The following is a 24,658-nucleotide window of genomic DNA, read 5'->3' as shown; positions in this document are numbered from 1 at the left end:
TGTGTTGTGCGACTTTTGTAACTATTTTTTTTGTAATTTCCCCATTCACTGGCTGGAGATCTGTTATAAAAAAACAAAAAAAACTATATTTTTGTTTACAATAGATTTAATAAAGAAAATATAGACGCAGGTCGCAAGCATGGCCACTGTTCTTGAAATGTTTTCTAAAACTTCTAGGGGACATGGACCCTCTTCTTTTTGGCAGGTCTGCTGCCCTGTCCCTCCCTGTCTTCGTCTCCCTCATCTGCCATGGCAGTGGTTGCAAAACTTACTACAAAAGATTTGTTGGCTACATGTTTAAACTGTATAAATAATCACATTCCTCCTTTTATACAGGCCTACTCTATCTGCAATGGATATATATAAAGGCTAAAATACACAAACACACACGCAGCTGCCCTTTCTTTCTCTTTTTTCTTTGACGATGCATTGGGGTCATTAGGGGAACATGATCGATAGATTTGCCAAGACAAAACACCTCCCAAATCTTTTTTTTTCTTTTTTTCCACTTAGACTTTGGCTCGAATGTTTCCACAGTGAAAGTAACGTCACGCGTAATGGTTTACATTTACCAAAAGCTGGCAGGTCCAATGACACACACACACACAGTTTACCTTTTTAAGCGCCAACTGCCACGAGTGGGGAACAGAGGATGGAGAGGGAGGCAGAGGGCAGTAGGAGGCAGGGAGGAGGGGGGCGGGGATGTTCGCTTCGGTAGACTCGTTATTCTCCGCTTTTCTACAATGACTGTCTGAAACTGCTTCACCACGCTGCTGCATCGTGTTGTCAGACGTGAGTACCGCACGTGCACATTTGAAACAGAACTCACATGTCCGCAGCTTTTTGCGTAGTTTAGAGGGCCGAATCGTACCAGCGTATTTAGATGTCAAATTGCGTACTTGCTACGCAAAATGCGTACAGGTTGGCAGGTCTGCTGGTAATATGTAATATATTGCATTTTGAAAGTAACTTGTGCAACTAGTTTTGACTTTGCACTTGCATTAAGTTAATTAAACCAGGTCAACACTTACACACTTTCTTATACAGATCATTAAAAATGGAAAACCAATCATCACATAATAGGATAAGAAACATTTTTCATGTGGTGGAATTGTTCTTGTTTTGTTTTTTTTAAACCAAGAACAATGTGACAAAAAAGTATGATTGCAAAACGGCGACTGGAGCAACTGTGCCTGGTGGAAGAAAAAGTTCATTTCCAACACTATCCCCAAATAAAATATATAAATATATATATAAAATATATAAAATAAAGCTGTTCAGAACAAGTGAGAGTCCGTCTGCAGCCTGAAAGTTGATGTGGAGGGCTTGATACAGTGTGTTCAGAGGGACAGTGTAGCAGCTGTAATAGGGAGGAAACACACATGAAGCCAATTTAACCAGCTTTTTAAAATCAAAACAGGGTTTACTCACCTTTTTATGAGTAATCTATTACTTGTTATGGACAGTGGACACTTATTTGCTACAGCCCTGAGTGAAGACTTCTTGTTACAGCGCCACCCTGTGGTGTTCAGAGGACGATGCACTGAAGGATTAAACTTTGTGTTGTAAATAAGAAATTCACATTTTTTTTTTCATATATTTTTTAGGTCAAAGGTCTGCAGTCAGACCGGCAGTTTCACTGGAACTACTGGAGGAGTTCCAGAGGTAACTGACGACTTCAGAACCAAGTATTCATCCAGAACATGGTATGATTCAGAATAACACATCAGAGTGATTCTAAGTTTTGCAGTAAACACAGACTAAAAAGACACATTTAGACATTATGAATATAAACTGTCTCACACAGCCATGAACAGGAGTCTCAGTCTGACAGTCAGCATGAAATGATGACCAGCAGCAGGAGGAACTGTCTGATATCTCCGTCTAGCTGTTCTAGCATCCACTTTTATACAGACTTGTGTGCAACTTTCCTTATTTCTTATAAAATCCTACTTATAAATGTTTACGCCTCACAGACAACGGGACGGTGTGCTAGCTAAACCTTCATAAGAGCCTCACTGTGACATTTAACCTGAAACAAGAGTGGAGATGCTGTGCAGAATTAGCAGCTAAGCTTCAGTCCACTGATCAATAACTTCAATCCAGGGTCCGGATCTTTACACCCTCATTATTAATAAAACCAGATTTATAAACACTGATGTGGTAAAACAGATTAATTCAGTCTACATTTACTTGCTGGTCACAGTTACCAGTTATTAATTTTAACGTACCTGTTAGGAAGCTGCCACTCAGTGGAGGCAGATGGACAGACACTCTGCAGGTGAGACCTGGACACGGTCAGCCTCAGGTAGAGCTGGAAGCTGCAGTCATCCAGACGCAGCTCCAGACGTCAGCTACGCGAGTAAAAGTTGATAATCCGGCCATCAAACTCACACGTGTTACATACATTCTCCTTGTGTCTGAACGAACCAGACCAAACACGACTTGGAGGCGGCTGTAACTCAGGAGGTAGAGCGGGTCGCCTAGTAATCGGAAGATCACCTGTTCGAATCCTCGGCTCCCTCAGCTGCATGTCGAAGTGTCCTTGAACAAGTTACTGAACCCCAAATTGCTCCTGATGAGCAGTCGGCACTTTGCATGGCAGCCATCAGTGTATGAATGTGTGTGTGAACGGGTGAATGTGACAAGTGTTGTAAAGCACTCTGAGCGGTCAGTAGACTGGAAAAGTGTTGTACAAATGTAAATCCATTTAATATGGAGGAGGCAGTGAAAAACGTTAAAGTGAAAACCAATATATTTTTAGTTATTGGTTCTCGAGTTTGTAAAGCTTTTTAAAGTAAAATTCAACCACTTGTCATGAACTTACAAGATCTAAACTAAACGGTTATACTTGACTATCTCTTTTATACAAGCTGTAAAAAGGACCACACTAGTAGTTTCCCGCACTTATCGACTGCACATCTCACACTTAATATAACTGCTGGTATAACGAGGAGCAAAATGACAACAATAATAAACTTACCTTGTGTTATAGAAGAGGTGCAGGTGAATCTCTGAGCATGGATCATGGTTTCATGTTGTCATCTTGTGTTTCTGGTTGAGAAAGAAAGAAACAACTTACTTTAGGTCAAAGCAGCCACATCAACTACAGTCAGTAGCAGCAAGGAGATGAAGAGGGAGAGAAAGTCCCCAGACTCCCTTTAAAAAACGTTTATTTTTAAGAGTTTCTGAGTGAAGAGAAATTTTATACACTTTCTGAAGAGCTGTCAATGTCAAATTCTTAATAATTTGGGCCTTCTTGTAAATTCGGCATGTGTTACAGCCTCCTCAGCACTCCTGGTTGCTGCATACATGCTTCCACATTTAGGATGTTTTCACCGGCGATTCACAGCAGTTGAGCCGCCTGCGGAGGAAGCTCGTTAATTACGTAGCCGATCAAAACCAACGTGCATCGGAAGACGTCACTCAATCAGGTGCACCTACAGTTTATACAAACATCAGCAGGCCAACATTAAAAAGCAGAAGTTGCGCCACAATGACTGTTTACAGGCGGGATGTGACAGCAGAGAGTCTCAGAGCAGGTGCAGCCGACTGCAGGCTGAGTGACACCTGGTTAATCGATCACGGATGGAGTCGTTCTCCCGGTCTGATTCAATAAACTTAATGGGTCATAATTGTGCAGCTGTTTATAAACCAAAGTGAAGTGAGTTATACAACATGCTATAAAAAGTTCTGGTGTGCTGTGAGAGTCTGGACCGGATCGTTTGTTCAGGCCCGCGAAAACGTTACCTAGCCGAGGCTAACACCTACAAGCTAACGTCAGCGCTAGCATTAGCTGCTAACGAAAACCTCCCTTCTTCAGCTGAACGCGGAAATAATTAACTCGACTGAACTTCAGTTAAACACACATTTCTGTGTCATACCAATAAAGTTTAAGTACTGACCCAGATTAAAGTGTCTCCATCTTGTTTCTCCTCAGTGTCGTGACCCCGCTCCATCAGGGTCAACCGCTTGTGACTGGCCCCGCCCTTCTCCTCCGCTCCACAGCCAATCAGCTGCGACCATTTTGATTTCTAAATTCTGAGCGACCAATCAGTGAACAGAAGGCCCTCCAACGTCCTGGGCTGAGGTCACCTGATGTTATATTAACAGCAGCAACACAGTTATTAGTATGATAGAAGTTTATAAGTTTAATATATGTTTATTTATATTAATACATTTAAGTTCTGGAACAGCAGTGAGTCAAAATGTGACATTAAATGACAAACAGGTAAATGAAAGGTAATTAAAGTGGACTGTTTTTAAATATAATAAAACACAGTATATCTTTTATATGTGGCAACAAACCAGGATATTCTTCATCGTGACTTCTGGACATTTTCCAGCTTTGTTTGTAATAATAAAACCAGGTGTTTTTAACAGGATGTCAGGAGATTTTCCAACTGAGCTTGTGGCAACAAAACTGTGTGTTGTTAAGGAGACAAAACATGATCTAACAAAGTGGTTTTATGCAGAAACCAGACCAGACCAGCACTGTCACAAGATACAATTCAAAATCAAACCTAAAGAAACATAAAGGTGTAATATACCTGTGTTCTGCAGAACTGTATATTGTCAGTGTTTATTATTGTGACCCGGTTGTCAGAACAACCTTCTGGACCTCCTCCAGTCTGGATCAAGTCCACTCAGCTGGAAGCTTCCTCCTCGCTGTCTCACAGGAACTTCACACTAGGGGTGGGCGGATCGATCCAAATATCGATAGTATCGATACCAAGGTGAGTATTGGTATTGGATCGATACTAGCGTGATGAGATCGATATTTTTGTTTTAGTTTCTCTTCTATAAATTCAGCAAATCGCTTGCATTTCTTCACAGAGTTTGTGAAGAAATGTGAAAGTGCAGCGCTCCTGTCCACCTCTGTCACTCCGCTCACTCAGGTTCACTGTAACTGTAACTCAAAAATATATACTTATATTAAGATATATAACCTACCTCAAGAATATAATAACCCTTTTGTGTATCTGTTGAAGGAACATTAGTATTCCTATTTAGGCTACATGCAGATAGGTTACAGATTTAATTATGTTAAATATAATTTTCTTATTTGGCTAAAATCTTTGTCCTGTGTTTATCGTTATTATAATCATGGTCAACTAATTAAAGGCAAAAGTACAAAATCATTAATTGATCAGGAATTTTCAAGTAAAAAGTATCAGTATCGGTATCAGTATCGGCAATACTGGCCCTGTATTTACTTGTTATCGGATCGATACCAAAATTTGCAGTATCGCCCACCCCTACTTCACACTGCTGGAGAAACTGAGTCCAAACATCCAGACGAGGGCAGGAATCTCCCATCAGTGACCTCTGACCTCTGCAGTACATCATGTGTCTGTGGTCTGTGGATTATAAGGAACCTGATTGGACGCTGGATGACCAGCTGTCCTCACGGTCCTCTGCTGTCTGTACTCCTGCAGGCTGTCATACATCCTACAAACCACCAGATGGCGCCGTGCTGCTGCAGAGAGAAACCTCACCTGTGATCATCTGACTTTAGATTCATATTCAAGTCAAAGTTTATCATTTGTACAGTTTGGTCTCATGTACAGTGACGTCACAGTCTCACAGAGCAGCAGTGGAGTCAGGTGCGGGGGACTGAACCCGCCAAAATAAAAGATATAAGAATAATAATAAATAAGTTGTAGGAATTTATTAGTTTGTAAAATGTCACATAATGTGATATTTCTACTTTGATTTGCATTAATTTGGACCGATCCACATGTGGTTTTGGTTCAGAACCACTTTCACTGAAATACACTTAAAGGTTTAAAAGTAAAAGTACTCTCTTTGTTGGTGCAACACTCAGACAGGTCTTAGATGGTGCATAGCACTGAGGAGGAACTTGAAACCCTTTAGAGGCGCTGCAGAATAAATCCTGCAGTCCAGCTGAACACAAACTAAGTTTTCTGCCTCTTTGTTCCTACATACAGGTTAATATTCCTCAAAACTAGAAGCATGTGCCCCAGTATAAGGGATACCTGTGTGGTGAATCCTTAGTGATAGTGTGTGATCTTTAGAGATGTTTAGCTATATACTGCCATGCTAAGCTAGCAGACCTGTTGCTAACAAGCTTGTTAACATAAGTGCTATGAGACATGTAAAAGGGTTTGTTTTGTTTGTTACTCAGTTAAAGATGTGTGAGTGGTTCATGTAGATTTTCTTTTGCTTGGAGAAACTGTTTCCTGTATAGTTGTGTGAATATGTGACTTCAGAAAGAGACATAAACACAGTGATTTGTTATGATGTAACCGGAGTGATGCTGAAAGGTTGAAAGTTCCTCACTGTCAGAATATATTGTAGTTTTATGTGTAATTTGGTCAGAGCCGGAACATGTGACAGAAACCAAGTGAGAGATAATTATTTTGTGTTGTTCAACACATATGGACATTCATGTTGTTTATTTCATGGTGCTGTTGTTTTCAATGCATTAACATGCTGTAGATACATGTATGTTTATGAAGATATCGCAAAATATCCTCCACACTTGAAAGATCTGCAACTCACCTGATGCAACACTAAGTATTTCTGTTTAATACCTCAGGAAGTGAATTGTTTAATATGTCTTTGTGTTCAGGAGAGAATAAATCCTGCAGTGGAGCTGAACTCAAGCTGAGTTTTCTGCCTCTTTGTTCCGACATATAGAGCTGCAGGGTTCTGAACACACCTCTCCCTGGTACCAGCAGACCAGGAGGGCAACATGAAGGAACAAACCCACTAAAGGAAGAAGAGGAACAAACCATTTGTTTCACATCCACTGAACCATCTCATTTATCAGTGTATTCACTTTCACATTTATTTATGTATTTACATGTTTATTTGTATTTATTCATGTATTATTTAGCAAAATGCAAAGCAAAGAAAATATAGAAATAAATACATGAATAAGATTTAAAATGAATAAAATAATAAAATGAAAAATCACAAGATGGAAATTTTAAAAAGTTAAACATATTCAGAAGCAAATTTAAAGAGAAATATAACTAGTATATTAGTTGGGGCGGCTGTAGCTCAGTGGGTAGAGCTGCTGGACTAGGGAAGATCACTGGTTCGAATCCCGGCTCCCCTAGGGTGGAACTGAGCTACATGCCGAAGTATCCTTGAGCAAGATACTGAACCCCCAAATTGCTCCTGATGCGCAGTTGGCACCTGTGTGGCAGCCACTGCCATCAGTAAGGGTCCTGCAATGAGCTGGCGACTCGTTCAGGGTGTACCCTGGCCTTCGCCCACAGTCACTGGATTTGGCCCCAGTAACCTCCCCTGAAAAAAGGGGAGATAAAACATCTCCGCAACCCTCACGGAAAAAAGCAGAAAAGAAAACGGAACGGAACTAGTATATTAGTCACATTTTTAAAATTAATTAACACCTCCATGTATTCTTATATTTTTATTTATCTACTGAACCATTTATTAGTTTATTTGTTTCCATTATTTGGGACATAAATGGTGACATCACTGTTGTGTAATACAGAATACAGACAGTTCTTCACATTGGAGAGATGCTTATATGTGTCAGTTTTGTTCAAGAGTAAATGGAGCAGGTAGATCCTGCGGGGCTGATGCAGGTGGACGTGGGAGTCAGGGGACGGGGACAGGTGGAAAAGTCTGAGGACATCTGGTGGACGGATGGAGAACGACAACCACTGAGCCTGAAGAGGCAGAATGTGACAGGAACACATGAAACTAACACAGCAGCAGTTTTCCTTTTGTTCAACACAGTTTGACTAAATGTTCACACACACCTGAGTTATGATGTTCTTCAACAAGGACTCACATCTTTCACTTCACTGACAATAATGTCAAAATACTCCATTACAAGTAAAAGACTGGCAGTTCAAATCTCTTTTAAAGAGGCAACAAGAACCTTTATATCCTGCTGGTCCTGGTGAGCCCTGTCAAATAAAACATACATTTATCTTTATGATTTATTCAACCTGGATGAGTCAGAATGTGACCTGGTGACAAACATCAACACTGAATATCATCAATATACACAAACACAATCTGATGCTCTCACTTGTTTATGTGGCTCATATAGAGGCATCAGTATCACATTTAAACAGCTTCAGAACCACTTAAACCTCCTCGAGTTCATTTAAGTCAAAGTCATTAAGTACTTTCACTGAAACACACTGAAAGGATCAAAAGTAAAAGTACTCGTTTCACAGAAAACTGTTCCTGCTGACTGATATCTGTTTCTGTGTGATATTATTATTATTATTGTTATTATTATTATTATTACCATCATCATCAGAGCTGCTGCAGGTGAACGGTGCTGTAAGAACCCAAAAGTCAAATAGTCAAATAAAAGTCTTAAAGTATCTGATATTAAATGTACTGAGGTATCAAAGTATCAGTAAAGTAACTTTCGTTTCGTTTCGTTTTCTTCCGCTTTCTCCATGAGGGTCGCGAGTGATGTTACTGCTTTATACCACCTTTTTTAAAGGGGTCGCGGGGTTACTGGGGCCAAATCCAGTGACCCTTACTGATGGCAGTTTCACAAGGTGCCATCTGCACATCAGGAGCAATTTTGGGGTTCAGAGTCTTGCTCAAGGATACTTCGGCATGTAGCTCAATCCCGGGGAGCCAGGGATTCGAACCAGCGACCTTCCCGTCACTATTCAGTCATTATTCAATGGTATATTAAAATCCATGTGAAAAAAATTGCTTCTCACTGTTCTCAGGTCAAATATTTATATGCGATTAAAATGCGATTAATTTCAATTAATTAATTACAAAGCCTCTGATTAATTCGATTAATTTTTTTAATCGAGTCCCGGCCCTATTAAAAATGTGATACTTGTAATCTGTAAAGTAACTAGTAACTAAAGTGAACAGCAAAGCAAATACATGCAGTGGAGTAAGAAGTACAATATCTGCCTCCTAAATGTAGTGGAGTGGAAGTACTTAGTTACATTACATCACTCCGTCTGAACTACTTTATATACAGTTAGTTTAGTTAGTCCAGTGGTTCCCAACCTCCGGGTCGGGCCCTCTGAAGGGGCACCAGTTCTGATGCTCACATTTATTTTCACTTTGCATTTCATCTTTCTGAAATCTTTGATTTTTTGTCCAATTTTGGAACATTTAGATGTAAATTGTTAGTTTGGGAGAGAAAATGAAGCTGCAGAAGACAAAGAACGCGACACTGACACATCAGAGGACAACAGACAACACTTAGAATCATGTTAGGATTTATACATTTTCATTATGCCCCACTGACCACTTATTATGTCCCCCTATGACCCCGGCCTACTAAATATTGCCCATGACTGCCCGTGACTCCCCTTAACAAACACACTACTCATGAAACTACACGCACATCATTCATAGCTCATTAAATTATGACATCTGCCACACTGTGACACATATAGATTGTCTTTTCCCATCTTTTCCTGTTATCTCACATTATTAAGAGTTGCACATATCCTGCTGACTAATGAGATGGTCAGAAGCAAACAGAACACTTTAACTAAAACTTTCGCACATGAAGAGGCCTCCAAGGCCAGCGATATCACCTCCCAAATCCCTTGTGCTTATGCGACAGTGAAGGCACCATAAACACAGGCAGATAGTGGGGAACAGGCAGTTGAGGCCAGGAACAATTTGTTTTCTTCAACAGGGTGACGTCTCCAGGAATCATGGTTTGTGTGCTGAGACACTGGAATGAGTTTGTGCACCACCGATGGGAAAGCTAAAGTCTAAACCACGGTTTCTCCCCACCTTTTTTACTTGACTGTCCAATAATAGTATTCATCCTATCTATATGGTTGACCAATGACAATTCAACACATACATTGTGAAAGCAATATATAATGTATTACATGCTGAAATTCTGCATCTTTTTCTGGGCGACTGGTTGCAGTTAACAGCGTTGCTGCTTAGGGCTCTGCTGCCTGTGATTTTTCAAACAGAGAAAGTCCTTGATCAAGCTTTTTGCTTAATGATACAATTCTTCTTATTAGATAGTTAACAGTGTACGTCGTAGTCTGTCTTCTCTATTGGTCTGTCTACTTTCACCTCTCAAACAAACGAACACGCCTGACAGAACTATATTATTACTATATTATTCTGCTGCTGCCTGTTACAGTAGATGGTGTCATATTACTCTGACATGTACTATACTAACTATAACTATAGAAGTCTAACTAATCACAGCACTGTGTCACTTCACTTGAGACAGTACTGCAGTATTAGTTGAAGTACATCTCTGCTGGTGGGTACTGTGTGTATTTGTACTGCTTGCCTTGTAAGTTGGAGTTGAATTGCTCTTCTATAGTTTCTATTTTGATTTGTCTTCTTATTGGACACTTTTGACAGACAGAGACAAATGATGTGGTCCTGCTGATAGTTTCATCACATCAGAAAACACTTCTATGTGTCGTTTTAAAGCTCACTTACAAACCACACATTGTCTCTTTTCATTGGGACCACTTTTTGGACCCGACCTCTGCCTGAATACCACCTGTTTCACATCCCAGGAGGGTTTTTACAGGCAGAAGCACAGCTGTGGTGGCTTCACCAGTGTCTCCCATTGTGGCTGACCTCTACATGGAGGAAGTAGAGAGCAGAGCCCTGAGCTCCTTCCAGGGAACAGAACCAGAACCACTGCTTCACATATGAGGAGCACAGCTGGATTTCAACTCTTCTGAAGCCTCCGCTGGCTTCGTCTTTACAAACTGACCCTCTGAACTTTATCTGACGTTCTGCTGGAGATCATTCTGCTGGAGATCCCAAAGTTTACAACAATACCAAATGTGTCAGGCTGGATTTTGGGGAAATGTGTGTAAAATGATGCAGCAGACATGTTGAAATGTTCCATTTGATGGAGTCTTGGCTTTGAATCTTTCCCTCAGTGAAACATCCTGTAGCTTTAATGAAGAGACTGAACAACAGGAGACACAATAAAGATGTGACACTGTGTGTGGAAAAGGTTTGATGTGTCATAGAAATGAAATGATTCAGTGAAATGACAGAAATGTAAGGGGACGTTTAAGGCTTCAAATCACAGTGGAGGAGTTTTGTGGATTTGTCCTTTTGTCTTTTCATCACAGCTGTTCAACAACAGATAACAGTCTGTGCTACTAAATTCACCACCAACCTGAATGTGTTGCTGATGATCAAACAAACGAACACGCCTGACAATCATCACATTTATTGATTATTGATTTCTCCATCTTTCAGTGGGAGCCCACAGGACAATAACATGTCAGCACACATCAGCATGAGGAGAAATGAAACATTATTCAGATCGTCTTAAAGGTTTTAAATGTCCAATAAAAAAGAAAATAGTAGATAAACATGTTAAAATAAGCAGGAAGCTGATGAGCCAGTGTAAAAACTCAACTATGTAAACTGGGTACAATGAAACACATTCAAACATTTATGTTCAAAAGACAAAAATAAAGACTTTGATGATCAGGTTGCATTGGAGCAGATTGTTCTATTAGTTCAGCACTTCAACATTTATCACAACATGATGTCAATGTTTTGATTTGTTCTCTTCACCATCAGATTTCTTTCTACATGTGTGTTGACATCATCACAGCAGAACTGCTCTCTTCATGTTTCTCACAGCATCACACATTACAGTGACTGAGCTTCACTGTGAGAGCAGACGACAGCTGAAGGCTGCTGTTTACTTTAAATACCATTAATTAAGATGGTGAACGTGGTCGACGTTACACCTGCTGAACATCATGACTGGGCTGCAGCAGCTCTTCATCAATCTGCTGCTACGTTTACACCTGAAGCTCTTCATCAACCTGCTGCTACGTTTACACCTGAAGCTCTTCATCAATCTGCTGCTACGTTTACACCTGAAGCTCTTCATCGACCTGCTGCTACGTTTACACCTGAAGCTCTTCATCAACCTGCTGCTACGTTTATACCTGAAGCTCTTCATCAACCTGCTGCTACGTTTACACCTGAAGCTCTTCATCAATCTGCTGCTACGTTTACACCTGAAGCTCTTCATCAACCTGCTGCTACGTTTACACCTGAAGCTCTTCATCGACCTGCTGCTACGTTTACACCTGAAGCTCTTCATCTGCTGCTACGTTTACACCTGAAGCTCTTCATCAACCTGCTGCTACGTTTACACCTGAAGCTCTTCATCAACCTGCTGCTACGTTTACACCTGAAGCTCTTCATCTGCTGCTACGTTTACACCTGAAGCTCTTCATCGACCTGCTGCTACGTTTACACCTGAAGCTCTTCATCGACCTGCTGCTACGTTTACACCTGAAGCTCTTCATCGACCTGCTGCTACGTTTACACCTGAAGCTCTTCATCGACCTGCTGCTACGTTTACACCTGAAGCTCTTCATCAAGCTGCTGCTACGTTTACACCTGAAGCTCTTCATCGACCTGCTGCTACGTTTACACCTGAAGCTCTTCAACCTGCTGCTACGTTTACACCTGAAGCTCTTCATCAGTCTGCTGCTACGTTTACACCTGAAGCTCTTCATCAGTCTGCTGCTACGTTTACACCTGAAGCTCTTCATCAGTCTGCTGCTACGTTTACACCTGAAGCTCTTCATCAACCTGCTGCTACGTTTACACCTGAAGCTCTTCATCAACCTGCTGCTACGTTTACACCTGAAGCTCTTCATGAGATTATATTTTAACTACTAGCTGATTTCAAACTACTGATCAGGTTGCACCATTAAACTGAAGAAATGTCTCAGCTAGTAAAGACTTCAGTGATGTACAAATCAGATCTCTGTCCATGTGATCATTCATGGAGTTGACCTGATGCCATTTTCTTGCCTGGCACTGATCCTGGTGTGTTCTAATCTCTCTTGGAGTGGCATGTGGTCTGTGTTGGTGTTCGTTGGGATCAGAACCGGTCTCATCTTGGTCTTTATCAGACACTGACAGTCTTATTTGGTGGTGAAGTCAGTGTAGTCAGTGTAGTCATTCTAATTATTTGGTATTAGTTTTGTTGCAGTTGGTATTGTTATTTGTTTGATTGTTTGACCACAAATCAATTGGTGGGCTATAGTACAGCCATTAACTCTGCTTGTTCTCTCATGGCTGTCAGGTGCTCAACTCGTTGCTGCCAGCCTGGTTTACACTCAGATTTCTCTCCCTCAATAAGCAGGTCAATGTACTCTGGAGTGGAGAGAGGATTTGGCTTCAGTGCGATCTCTTTGAGTCTGTTTAAACGCTTAGCAGACCTCTTCATCAGTTTCCCCACATTAGCCTGCAAACGATCAAATACAGAGTTCAGTTTGTCACACAAAACCTGAACAGATGCCTTAGCACCTTTGGCTTCTAGGTACTTTTCTTTCAGATCTTCTGCTGTTTTTTTTTCTTTAACTTCCTGATACTCCCATTTGTACTTCTGATTAAAATGTACAATCCAAGGACATTTGCCGGGACACTGAGTACAGTTTCCATCTGATCCCATTGCAGAACAGCGTGCTTTCTCTTTATCATCGGCTATTCCACAGGTAAACTGACACTGCTGACAGTTGAGGTATTTTCCAGTACGAGAAATATCTGTTTTAACAGGCTTCGTGACAGTGACATCAATCACAAATTTTTCATTCCTGCTGATCTCTGCCTCATGATCTTTCAGTTTCAAATTTGTCTGTTTTATCTCCTCAAGCTGGGCTAACCCAAGTTTAACCTGCTTCCGCAAATTTTCAACGGAATTCTCAAGCTGCTTTCTCTCTCTGAGGACCTCCTTTGTCAGTGTCAAGCTTTTGGTTTCTATCACATTCAAAGCATCAAAGAACATCTCCATGCTATTGGCCCCCATGTCCCAAAACATCTGATCAAAGCCTCCATATTTACTTCTGCCACCTGCTGCAGATGATTTATTGTCTGCAAACAACGCTGAATTATTGAATTTGAAGTGAAGTGGCAGCCCGTCTTCTGATTTAGGACATGGGACACCTGAAGCTTTGATCGCCTCTATAACTGGTGGAAGCTGGCCGTCTGCAAATGTCACCAGAACTCTGATGTTTTCTGCCACATCTTTGCCAAAGATTGAGAGCACAGAGTCAAACACATATTTCTGTGTTGGTGTGAGTCGAGCTAAAGAAGCCTGAGCTACGAAACACACAGCATCAATTTCACTGACACCACGTTTATCAGTGAATAGATTACGCAGCTGTTCTGTGATCTCCTTGTCTCTCTTTATGCCTCTTGTATCTCCAAATCCTGGAGTGTCAACGAAGGTCAGTGAGTGGTCTATTTCAAACCCCTCCTGGTGGTTGATTTTGTACACAGTGACTTCAGAAGTCTGGCTTTCAGCTTGTGATTTTGATGGATCCTCATGTACTAATTTAAACCGATATGAATCCTCCCATTCAACTCCCAGAATGTAATTGATTATCCCATTGATGAGAGTTGATTTTCCAGCTCCAGCTGCTCCGAGAACCATGATGGTGCGATTCTGTTTGAAAGACTCTTTCCCAAAATTAAAACGCCTGCACCCTGCAACACTCAGTCTTTCTTCTTCCAGAGGAACTTTATAAACAGGGAGACGACCTGACTGATGTTCCAGCAGACTGCTTTGGTTTTTAACAGCATCAGCAAGTCGTTCTTTTGGGCACACAGCAAAGATAGAAGAGGTGCTTTCTTTGCTTCTTCCAGCTTCACCACAATCGCATCTGACCCTGACGACATATTCTGTCTCTGGCTGAAGCTGTGAAACGGTCGTCTTTTCAGTCCTTGACATCTTTTGGTTCCAGTGGAGATCTTCCTCTTTCCCCCTGCTGTCTGTTTTGGCGTACTCCACATTGTAGCTCGGGTTCTGGACATCTTGTCTGAGTTCAGCAGGTTTGTCCCAGCTGACTGATATCTCCCTTGAGTTTGGTTCAACTTGAGGTTTTCCAGGAGGGCTGCAAGGTAAAGTTGTAATGGAACCACTGACTTCATTGGCTGGTCCAACACCTACTGAGGTCACTGCTCTGCATCTGAACTTGTACTCTGTGTTTGGACTCAGATCGCTCACTGTGACTTCTTCAGCTCCTGATGCTGTCTTTTCTTTCCATCCATCCTGTCCACTGACACAGTACTCAACAGAGTAGGAGATGATGTTCTCTGCTCCAAACTTTGATGGAGAAATCTTCAGCGTCACACTGTTGTGGTTTATGTCTCTGACTGTTAATGTTTCAGGTTTTGAAGGAGGCTCAAAGTTCTCAGTGACAGAGAAGCCGTCTTTATAAAGGTAGATGCTTGAACCTTTCTGTGTCTCATCTGTTAAACCAGCTGCCAAGAACTTAATGTTCTTGTTCTCCTTGTTGGCCTCTGCAAAGTCACTGAAGAGTTTTGCTTTACTCCTCATTTTATCGGCTACTTCTCTTGAGGCGTACCATTGTTCCTTCTCTACATCATGAGTACAAGACCATCGAGCTTTGTCTGGTTTGGTTGTTTCTTCTAAGTACTCTGATAAAGTTGAGAGGTACGGTTCATCACTTCCCAGTGAGGTGAAGACAAAACACACAGTATGATCTGCACTGAGACTTTCCTTGTACAGGTCTGTTTGAGATGAGACAATCTTAGTATTCTTCATCATGTTGGTGAAAGACTTTAAGGTGTGAATTTCTCTCTCTTTACAGTCCATCCACTTGTTCAGGTCTTTGCTGTTGAAAGGAGAAGAATGTATCTTCTTCAGGATCTCTGCGAGCACAGCCTCTTCTTCTCCTCCTCCTCGGATTGAAGGAAGTTTCTTTGCCAAACTTTGTTGGAATTCCAGCTTGAACTCAGAGCACATCTCTTTAAAGGTTTTAATCTTTGTGCCAATCTGTGGGAACTGCTGTACAGTGGTGGTTTTCAGTGCATCATTGCACCTCATCTCCAGCTCACTGAAGTACTCCAGGACACTCTGTGACTTTTTAACTAAAGTTAAACTTATCTGACGGACGAGTTTCGCAGCAGAAGAATCTAAACATGTCAGTGGCAACATCCAGACCTTCATTGGTACGGCGTTTTCTCCGTTGGCTCCCAGCAATGTTGACAAACTTTGATAGACTTGTATTGCATCCTGAAAGGATGTCGGAGTTTTCTGAAGTGAAAAGTCTCCAAAGAATCTGCAGGAGAATTTCTCAACCTTTTCTCTGTCTTTGTCTTCCATTTTCAGTGAACCTTCACCTTCTATAGCAAGACGGGGAATTTTCTTGATCATCACCTTCAAGTTACCCTCAATGTCTTGATGATCTTCCTTTTCTGACACCTCACGGTCAAAGACAAAGAAGGCTTGTGCTCCATAAAGAACACCTGTGACTACATGTGTAGCTAACCCTTTATCAAAGACATATGGATGCTTCACATTACCTCTTCCAAGATGATCCATCGACATTTCCTGGACCTTTGTGGTAGCTTTGTAAGTCAGTGTTACTCTGGCCTGATTTTTGGAAGTCTTACTATCGTTCAGGTATTTTGCCGATCCATCAACCTCAACCAGTCCCCCCAAGAAACTCGCCTTTAAAGAGGCTTCAACATTAAGTGCTGAAGATTTGTCCTCAATGGATTCAGATGCAACTATCTCAAAGTCATTATAGTTCTTTGGTCTTTCTCCAATATGTTCTGCCAGGTCACTGCGGTCCCACAATGTCAGTCCTGAAAAAGAAGAGGCAAAAATCAAGGGACAGGTTCACCTGCTGGGGCGGGGGATTCATATAATAGTGCACAACTAATGCAATTAGTAGGATAAAGTCAGTCACATCGCGAATTCCTTCCACATGAAGCACATTTCAGTCACATTAATATTATGAGTAAAAGCCCATAGTTTCACATAAGTTATTTTTTGGTTTGGTTAAATAGTGAAATATATTACAAATCGAGGTGAATTGGTTTAGTCTTAACTCTTGGTTGACAGTGTTGGGATGGGTCACCTGTTGATTCCCAAGTGTCAAATAAAGAAATGGATAAGAAAAGGGACAAAGCTGTCAGGTGCCCAGTTCAGGAAAAAGAGAAAAGAAGAAGAGGAGAAACGAGCATAAGGTAAAGGTATGGAGCCATATCAAATACTCTTCATGAGTGTGATCATGCATGTAATGAATGAAATGACGTTAATTTGTATAGGCTAACTCGTATGTTTCTAGCCACTTGCTATACTGCTGGCTATAATAATAGATGACGACAGCATCCGTTTTCAGCCCAGCTGACTAGCAAACATTATATCAAATTTATTTCACCCTAATAATGTGCATGTAACACAACATGACCAGCTCACATACTGTTTCGTAAACGTCGTGTTAGGTCCTGTTCTGCTCAGTAAAATGAATTATCAGTTATGTAAGCTAATTCAGAAGACGTATATTGCACTGATATTTTGTGATATAGCTTTCTGAGTCATTTGGAGTGTGTCATGTATATAATTAGCCATTAACCAAAGAGGTTGTGTTATTCATTTGTTTCCTATTCTAAAAGCTGGATAAACTATGCTTAACAACATTTACGTTTATTTAATTGTGCTATTAACCTCTTAATGAACGCCTCCATTTTAAGGTTCTTTTTCCAAAATGACATACTGAAATTAAAAGCATGTTAGCTCCCACATAGTTTGAGACTCAGGGATGGTGCCATTGGAAAGGTAACACCCTCAAGTTTTTTGTAGAAGTGTAAGTGTGATTCTATGACATACTGACACAGAGTTACAGAGGTTGGAACACAGGTCTTGGTTTCCGTCTAAACACAAGGGTGTTCCTATGTTGGAACGGTGTTCCTTAAGGGGTTAATGCATTGATCATTTATGTTGTATTTTAAGGCAAATGCAGGGGCACTTTTTTAAATGTTTTTGGAGCACCCTCTGCCACATGCCAGGATGAGGAGCCATCTACCTCCTCAGCCACACAGGTCTCCACAAATGCTGTCTGATCCTGAGGATGAAGACCCACTCACCTCTACTTCTCCCCAGCAAGACTGAGTTTGCACCCCTGCAAAGCATTTTGCAGACAGTTATTAGTGGGCTGTGCTCGCCAGCCCACTATGGACACCTCTATAGCAGAGCTATAGGTGTCCATAGTGGGCTGTGCTCCGCACAGCCCACTATTGTTATTGCTCGCGCCTCTTTTTATTATTTTTCATCCTCCCGTGATAATTTGGCAGTTTTCACGCCCCGCACCGTTGAGCGAATACAAACAAAAAATACATCAAAACGTGCGGCTCGGGCGGAAGAGTGCTGCTATTATTGTTCTCGTACGTCGCGAAAAACTGCGACAATTTTCCCATAAGGAATGAATGGGACGAGGTCAAAAAACTCGCAAATCTGCGATGTTTTTCAAACATCTCCTGCTCGGGCATACGTTCACGTGGAAACACCATTCCAGCTTTAAAATGTAGGCACAAGTCCTGAGTATTTTTGTTGTATTTGAACTTTTTTCCTACGATGTGTAGTTTTTGAACTGTGATCCTTGAACGATGGTGAGTGATTTTGGAGAAATTCTGGGTTTTCATTGATTGTGTATGGGGGAATGTTTGTGCAGCAGAGTGGAGAGGGCCAACTGACTCCCTCACAGTCCGTTGCTACGGCCCCTGCCAACTGTCACCTAGCAACCGAAATCAGCTGGGCAAAGAGAGAGAGTGACAGACATACAGACAGGAGACATACATCAGACAGACAGACAGACAGACAGGAGACACACATGAGACAGACAAGACAGACAGACAGACAGACAGGAGACACACATGAGACAGACAGACAGGAGACATGCATCAGACAGACAGAGAGACAGACAGGAGACACACATGAGACAGACAGACAGATAGAGAGACATGTACACACACACACACACACACAGCCATGCTGATGCGTCCACTCACATGCACACAAACGCACACACACACTATATTTCCCAACATTTAAACTACATTTGATGATTATTTTTTCACTCATTCAATGTGAGGCTCGATCGGACTCGGGTTGCTATTATTCAGATTTACGAAACATTGATTTTTCGCGACGTAAGTCGTGAAAAACTGCGATAAATTTCCCATAAGGATTAAATGGGGCGAGGTCAAAAAAGTCGCAAATCTGCGACGTTTTTCAAACATCTCCTGCTCTGGCAAATGTTCACGTAGAAACACCATTTCAGCTTTGAAATGTAGGCACAAGTCCCGAGTATTTAAGTTGTATTTGAACTTTTTTGCTATGATGTGTAGTTTTTGAACTGTGATCCTTGAATGACAGTGAGTGATTTTGGGAAAAATTCAGGGTTTTCAATGATTGTGTATGGCGGAATGTTCGTGCAGCAGAGTGGAGAGGGCTAACTGACAGAGTGAGAGAGACTCAAAAATTTGCTCAGAAATGTTCTCTTTCCGTGACGATCCTGGCCACATATTAGACTCAAAAACAGTGATATTTTCCAGAGTTGTAGCCACACTTGTCTTCTTTCTCCCAGTGTGTCTACTTTATCGGTAGGATTTACTGTTTTTGAATTATCGACCGCTAACCCACAAGAGTAGCTCTCAAATGCTCAATTTACTCCAATATAAATCGGGAAGAGGAATCTCAAAACTGCACCCTTTTTTAACTCGCTGCCATTTCCACATTTCTGAAACTAGGACCACAAAACTTGATGTGTGTGTTCCTTAAGGCCTTTCCCGCTTGATGGTGAGGAAACTTTGCTGATGCCATGTTTGCTTTTTCGTCACGGGGCAAAGCGCACAGCCCACTCTCGCGAATTCCCGGCGGGGAATTGTCTAGTAATGTTATCATCACTGGGTATGTGTGATGTTCCACCACTATAAACGTTGTGAATAATGTGTGTATACTAACGCCCTTGTGCTCTCTATTAGAAACACTGGAGCAGAATCGCCTCCTGAGGAGGAGCCATTGTTCACTGACCGGCTAACTGGCCTTCAGTTCTGACTGTGAGAATTCGAACACAACTGATTTCTGGGGTACCAGGTCAGGTACCATCCGACTTTGTATTCCCTAGAAACAACAGTGACGGAAGAAGTTGCCACCATCAGTACTTCAGGAAGTCATTGGTTAGTGGGAAAAAAATATATCAAGAAGTTGGTTGGTATTTATTTTGTATTTCTCGTTCAAATTGTAATAAAATTATTGCACTCTCTTGAGTGTGTTATTGTATTTGTGTGATGAAGGATTTGGGCAATTCAGAAATTTGATTCTCTACTTTATTTATATTTCGTTTTATTATAATAGTTCTTTTGATTATTGGTACTTATTATTTATGATTGTATATATATTTTTTTATTATAGCTGTTACTGTGTGTGTTCAAATGTCCAACAATTACTTTAATAAATAAGTTATTTTGAGTGTTTTTTCTGTCCATTTTTTGGGGGGTGCTGGAGGTGAGGTTTGCCCAGGGCGTCATGACCGCCACTGGGTAAAACCAACAAAGAAGAGGAGGAGGACTATTTAGTGTAGTTGGCTTGACTGGAACGTCCTCGGCAAAGACTGCTGGCCTCATCATCAAGATCAAACCCCTCAAAGAGCGCCAGGACTTGAAGCCAGTTTTTGTCATGGCCAAGCCATGTAATTACATCGCTGTGTGATCCACTGGAGACTTTTTTCCAAAAGCTCACATTGTAAAAGATAGGTCTTTAAAATGTTAATAAAAGCCTCACAACCTCACTAAATGACTTGTTTAACTGTCAGAATTTTTTTTTTGACTTTCTAGTTTGGGTTATTTCTTCTGCGGCACCAGAATATCCAGAGCGTTGGGTCAGGACACAGATGTTGTTGTTCTGTTGTTCAGATGTAATCTCTGACTGCCTTCAGCTCTGATCTCATGCTCACTGTCCCTCTGTCCTTTTGTTTGTTCTAACAAACCAGAAAAGTAAAATACCTGCTGGTGCAGCAAGAAACAGCCAGACAATGATTACAAAAATAACTAACATATAGCACTCAGTAGAGAGCATACCTCCATCAAGTCTCAACAGTCCCTTTATCTGCATCAAACTGTACTCACTCAGTAAATACTGCAAACAAACCAACGAACTGACATGAAATAATTGAAAGGTTTCATGACTCTGATATGAGCCTGATCCCTGCTGTAAAGTTGCCAAAAAAAGATTAGAGATGAAATCATTGAATATGACTTTAAATACCGAATATTTAGTTTTGAGGCATTAATGATGAAATCATCCTTACCAGGGATGAGTGAATCTTTGCGGCAGTCGTACAGCATCCCGAGGCTGAAAGGTCGGCCGAGCGCCGCCACCTCCATCGTCCTGCTGGCTTCAGAGTCCATCGCTCAGGCTGAACTGGACAAAACCAACAACAACTCGTTAGTTCACTTCTCTGACTCTCCTCCTGACTAACCTGTTATTTGTCTGTGTCATGTTAAAAAACACTTAGTTATTCACAGTAACACCTCAATTTGCAGTCATCTAGGTTCACAGTAATTCATTAGATAAAAACAAATTTTTGATTAACATTTGTTTACAACCTTTGGTCTACCTGTCCCTCTCCTACGCACCTGGTGCATGAAATAGAGATTTTATTGAGTTTATAATAATAATGTGTAACATTACAAAAAGAATGAACCTCCTAAGAATTATCAGCAGATTCAGCAGCTCCCATCTGACTTAAAAAGCTGTTTGGACACAACTTTACTGTTTTAGTTTACTCCCAGCACTCTCACTAGGGCTGGGTACCTCACGATTCGATTCGATTTCGATTCTTTAGGTCGCAATTCGATTCAATATCGATTCGATTCAATATTGACTTAAATGCTTCAATATTGATTCAGTAATAAGTAGTAATAAACAAATAATTCATTAGAGTACCTGTTGATAATTTTCTAATTAAAAAAAGTCATCTTAAATTATAACTCTTTCCTCTTAGTGGAGCAGATTAATGGCATATTTCAAGAGAATCGTTCAAATTGGTATACAAGCATGAAATTTGGCACAGATACTCTCTAAGGGTCACTTTTTGGGAAAGAGGCGTTGGCCACCCAAAAATTCAACATGGCGGCCATTTTTTCAAGATGGCCGCTATTTCTGTCAAATGCTCATTATGTCAATCGTTCAAACAGTGATGTAGGCATAACATTTTGTGAAAATACTCTCTTAAGAATGTTTTTGGGGAAAATGGTGCTTATCCCTCAAAAATTCAAAATTTCAAGATGGACGCCATTTCTATTGAATCCTTACATCAACTTTTCAAATGGTGATGCTATTATCAAATTTGGTACAAATATTCTTCAAGGAACATTCTCATGGAAAAAGGTGTGTGCCACTCAAAAATTCAAGATGGAAACCATTTTCAAGATGGCCACCATTTCTGTCAGAGCTCAATTTAGTGTGTTAAGGAAGGTTTTGTTTAATGGAGTGAACGTCATTACACAACCAGGGCACACTGGTGACTTCACTGCTGTGTAACTCAGCATGGGGTTCAGTGTCAGCTGATCTAGTTTTGCTAACACTGTAGTTCTTGACTAGTAGTAATAATATAGCTAAGTTTAGTGTCCCAAATGCTGTCTACCAGTCCCTCATCAATTAGCTAGTAAAAGATGTAGTTAGATAGCCACACCTGAATTGACAGGTTGTGCCAGCACGTGAGAGCCGAGCCAAGGGTAAGCGTGGCAATACATGACTTGTTCATGTATGCTTACCTGGAAGGTGTACAGATCACACAGGACTTAATGATACTGGATGAATGATCAGGCTAGGTGTAGGTGACCCGAACCTAGTTGTATCCCATACCTGAATGTGTACTATGTCTATGATTGAGGTGCCTGGCAAACCTGGGACATTTTCCCTGAGGCCTCTCTCATCTTCAGCAAACTAAGTCAATACCCTCCTGTTCTGGCTGATAGTGACCTGGAGATCCTTGAGAAGTTTGTGGTCCTACTGTATGATCGATCAAGCACAGCTGTTAGTGTAGATGAGGCTAGACTTGACATGTTGGCCCGAAAGCAGAGGCCATATGAAGCCATTCCTCCAACAGGAGCAGCTCTGCTTCAACACACTAAACATGCTGCATATCAGGCAGGCAGCATATGGGGTCAAGCTACCCAGTGTCAGCCAGAAGCAGAGACTCCTGCTGACTGAAGATGGAAAAAGCTTGGTGAACAATGGGGGATCTTCTGGACAGCAAATGCACCAATTGCACAAAATTGTGAACAACTAGCCACGTGTGGCTGCAAATCAGAGTGCCGTGGAAGATGCAAATTTCTTAGATTGGGTTTCACTTGCAATTGCAAATGTGAATAAAAAAGTAAGTAGACTTGTGGTGGGCCGAGAGCCAATTTCACGATTCTGGACCGTGATGTATATGTACACCTTCCTGGATATGTTGCCCCCAATACAACACTTGCTGACTGCCAAGCAGGGAGGCATTGGTTACCATTTTTAACAGTCTTTATTATGACTCGGCAGGGCACAACCTCTCAATCTCAGGTTGATGGAAACCAAAAATGGTTTCCATCCTGAATTTTTACTGGCCACTTCCTTTTTCTAACAGAGGCCCTTCCTCTCTGTGGACTGCACCTTGCCGTGGTGGAGAGGCTTGTGTACTCCAATGAACCTGAGAGCTATGCCGGCGGGGATTTTATATCCCTAGCAAGTTTAACTAAGCCGGACAGGTCAAAGGAGAGGAGGCAGACAAAGCAGACATTATGACTATTTGACAGAAATGGTGGCCATCTTGAAAATGGTCACCATCCTGAATTTCTGAGGGACAAGCATCTTTTTCCATTAACATGTCCTTTAGAGAGTATTTGTATCAAATGTTATGCTTGGATCACTGTTTGAATAATTGATATAACAAGCATTAGCAAGCGACATGTTCCCTGAAGAGTATTTCTGCCTAATTTTATGCTTGAATCACCATTTGAACAATTGAAATAATTAATATTCGACAAGAACGGTGGCCATCTTTAAAAATGGCGGCCATCTTGAATTTTTGCGGGACAAGCACCTTTTTCCATTAACATGTCCTTTAGAGAGTATTTGTATCAAATTTTATGCTTGGATCACTGTTTGAATAATTTATATAATAAGCATTAAATAGCAATGGGGCCATCTTGAAAAATGGCCGCCATATTGAATTTCTGAGTGGCCAACGCCTTTTTCTAAAATAGTGTCCCTTAGAGAGTATCTGTGCCAAATTTCATGCTTGTATACCAAAGTGAACGATTTTTTTACTAATCTGCTGCACTATCTAGGAAGTTCTAGTTTGAATTGAAATGTAAACGAAGGTACTCGATGTGTTTAGTTATAAAACAGCGCAACCATAGTTAACCTGAGAAAGTGCCATTGTTTCTGGGACTGCATGGTACATTTTTGTCTGAAATAAACAGAGACATGACCGCGGTCCCTCCGCTCTCCGGCTAGACACGAGGGGGTAACACATTGACACTGAGCCCCTCCCTCCCCGGAGGAGAGTGCTACTCGCGGGCGCACGGTGCAGCGGCCAGGCTGGGAGTTTACAGTCAATGAAAGACCGGTGCGTCAGACATCGGCTACCTGCCTCCGCAGCTCCGACGGTGTTTCCGCAGTGTGTCAACCTCCGACCCTCGAGCGAGGTCGCAGGTGAGGCGCTTCCAGCTGCTGGAGGTCCGGAGAGGGACAGCAGGTGGTCACCTGCCCGAATTGATTCAGAGGATTCTATGAATCGATGTTGAATTGGGAAAAAATATATTGCAATGCATTGATGAATCGATATTTTTACCCACCCCTAACTCTCACAGCATCGTCTTTAGA

The 24,658-nt window shown here is 41.4% G+C and overlaps 2 protein-coding genes and 1 long non-coding RNA gene across 8 annotated transcripts in view; all 3 read right to left on the bottom strand.

Annotated features, from left to right (window-relative positions):
* LOC115571917 (uncharacterized) overlaps window positions 1-4,028 on the bottom strand; it is a 30,811-nt gene extending 26,783 nt beyond the window's left edge. Inside the window, exons 1-2 of the mRNA XM_030401561.1 lie at window positions 3,906-4,028; window positions 2,984-3,054 (exon numbers count right to left, since the gene is read on the bottom strand). The gene's annotated coding sequence lies outside the window, so the exon portion shown is untranslated. The remainder of the gene's footprint in view (window positions 1-2,983; window positions 3,055-3,905) is intronic.
* A 3,369-nt stretch (window positions 4,029-7,397) lies between these two features.
* On the bottom strand, window positions 7,398-8,537 carry LOC115573098 (uncharacterized). The gene is made up of 2 exons (XR_003982221.1): window positions 7,761-8,537; window positions 7,398-7,667 (listed from the first exon to the last, which is right to left on the bottom strand). It is a non-coding gene; the product is annotated as an uncharacterized LOC115573098 (long non-coding RNA).
* Window positions 8,538-12,511: 3,974 nt separating this feature from the next.
* Window positions 12,512-24,658, bottom strand: part of LOC115572035 (uncharacterized) — a 30,484-nt gene continuing 18,337 nt past the window's right edge. For 5 of the 6 annotated variants that reach the window (XM_030401794.1, XM_030401791.1, XM_030401792.1 and 2 more), the window contains 2 exons: window positions 21,099-21,211; window positions 12,512-16,593 (listed from right to left, as the gene is read on the bottom strand). In XM_030401794.1, the coding sequence (XP_030257654.1) occupies window positions 13,019-16,593; window positions 21,099-21,198 (3,675 nt within the window). In that variant the 5' untranslated portion in view covers window positions 21,199-21,211 and the 3' untranslated portion in view covers window positions 12,512-13,018. The remainder of the gene's footprint in view (window positions 16,594-21,098; window positions 21,212-24,658) is intronic. The other variant, XM_030401795.1, reaches the window with a different exon arrangement.

Source organism: Sparus aurata, chromosome 21 (genome assembly GCF_900880675.1).
Source record: "Sparus aurata chromosome 21, fSpaAur1.1, whole genome shotgun sequence".
In the NCBI taxonomy this organism is placed as follows: Eukaryota; Metazoa; Chordata; class Actinopteri; order Spariformes; family Sparidae; genus Sparus; species Sparus aurata.
Note: the sequence above shows the minus strand (reverse complement) of the source record. Positions and strands in the feature narration are given on the sequence as shown.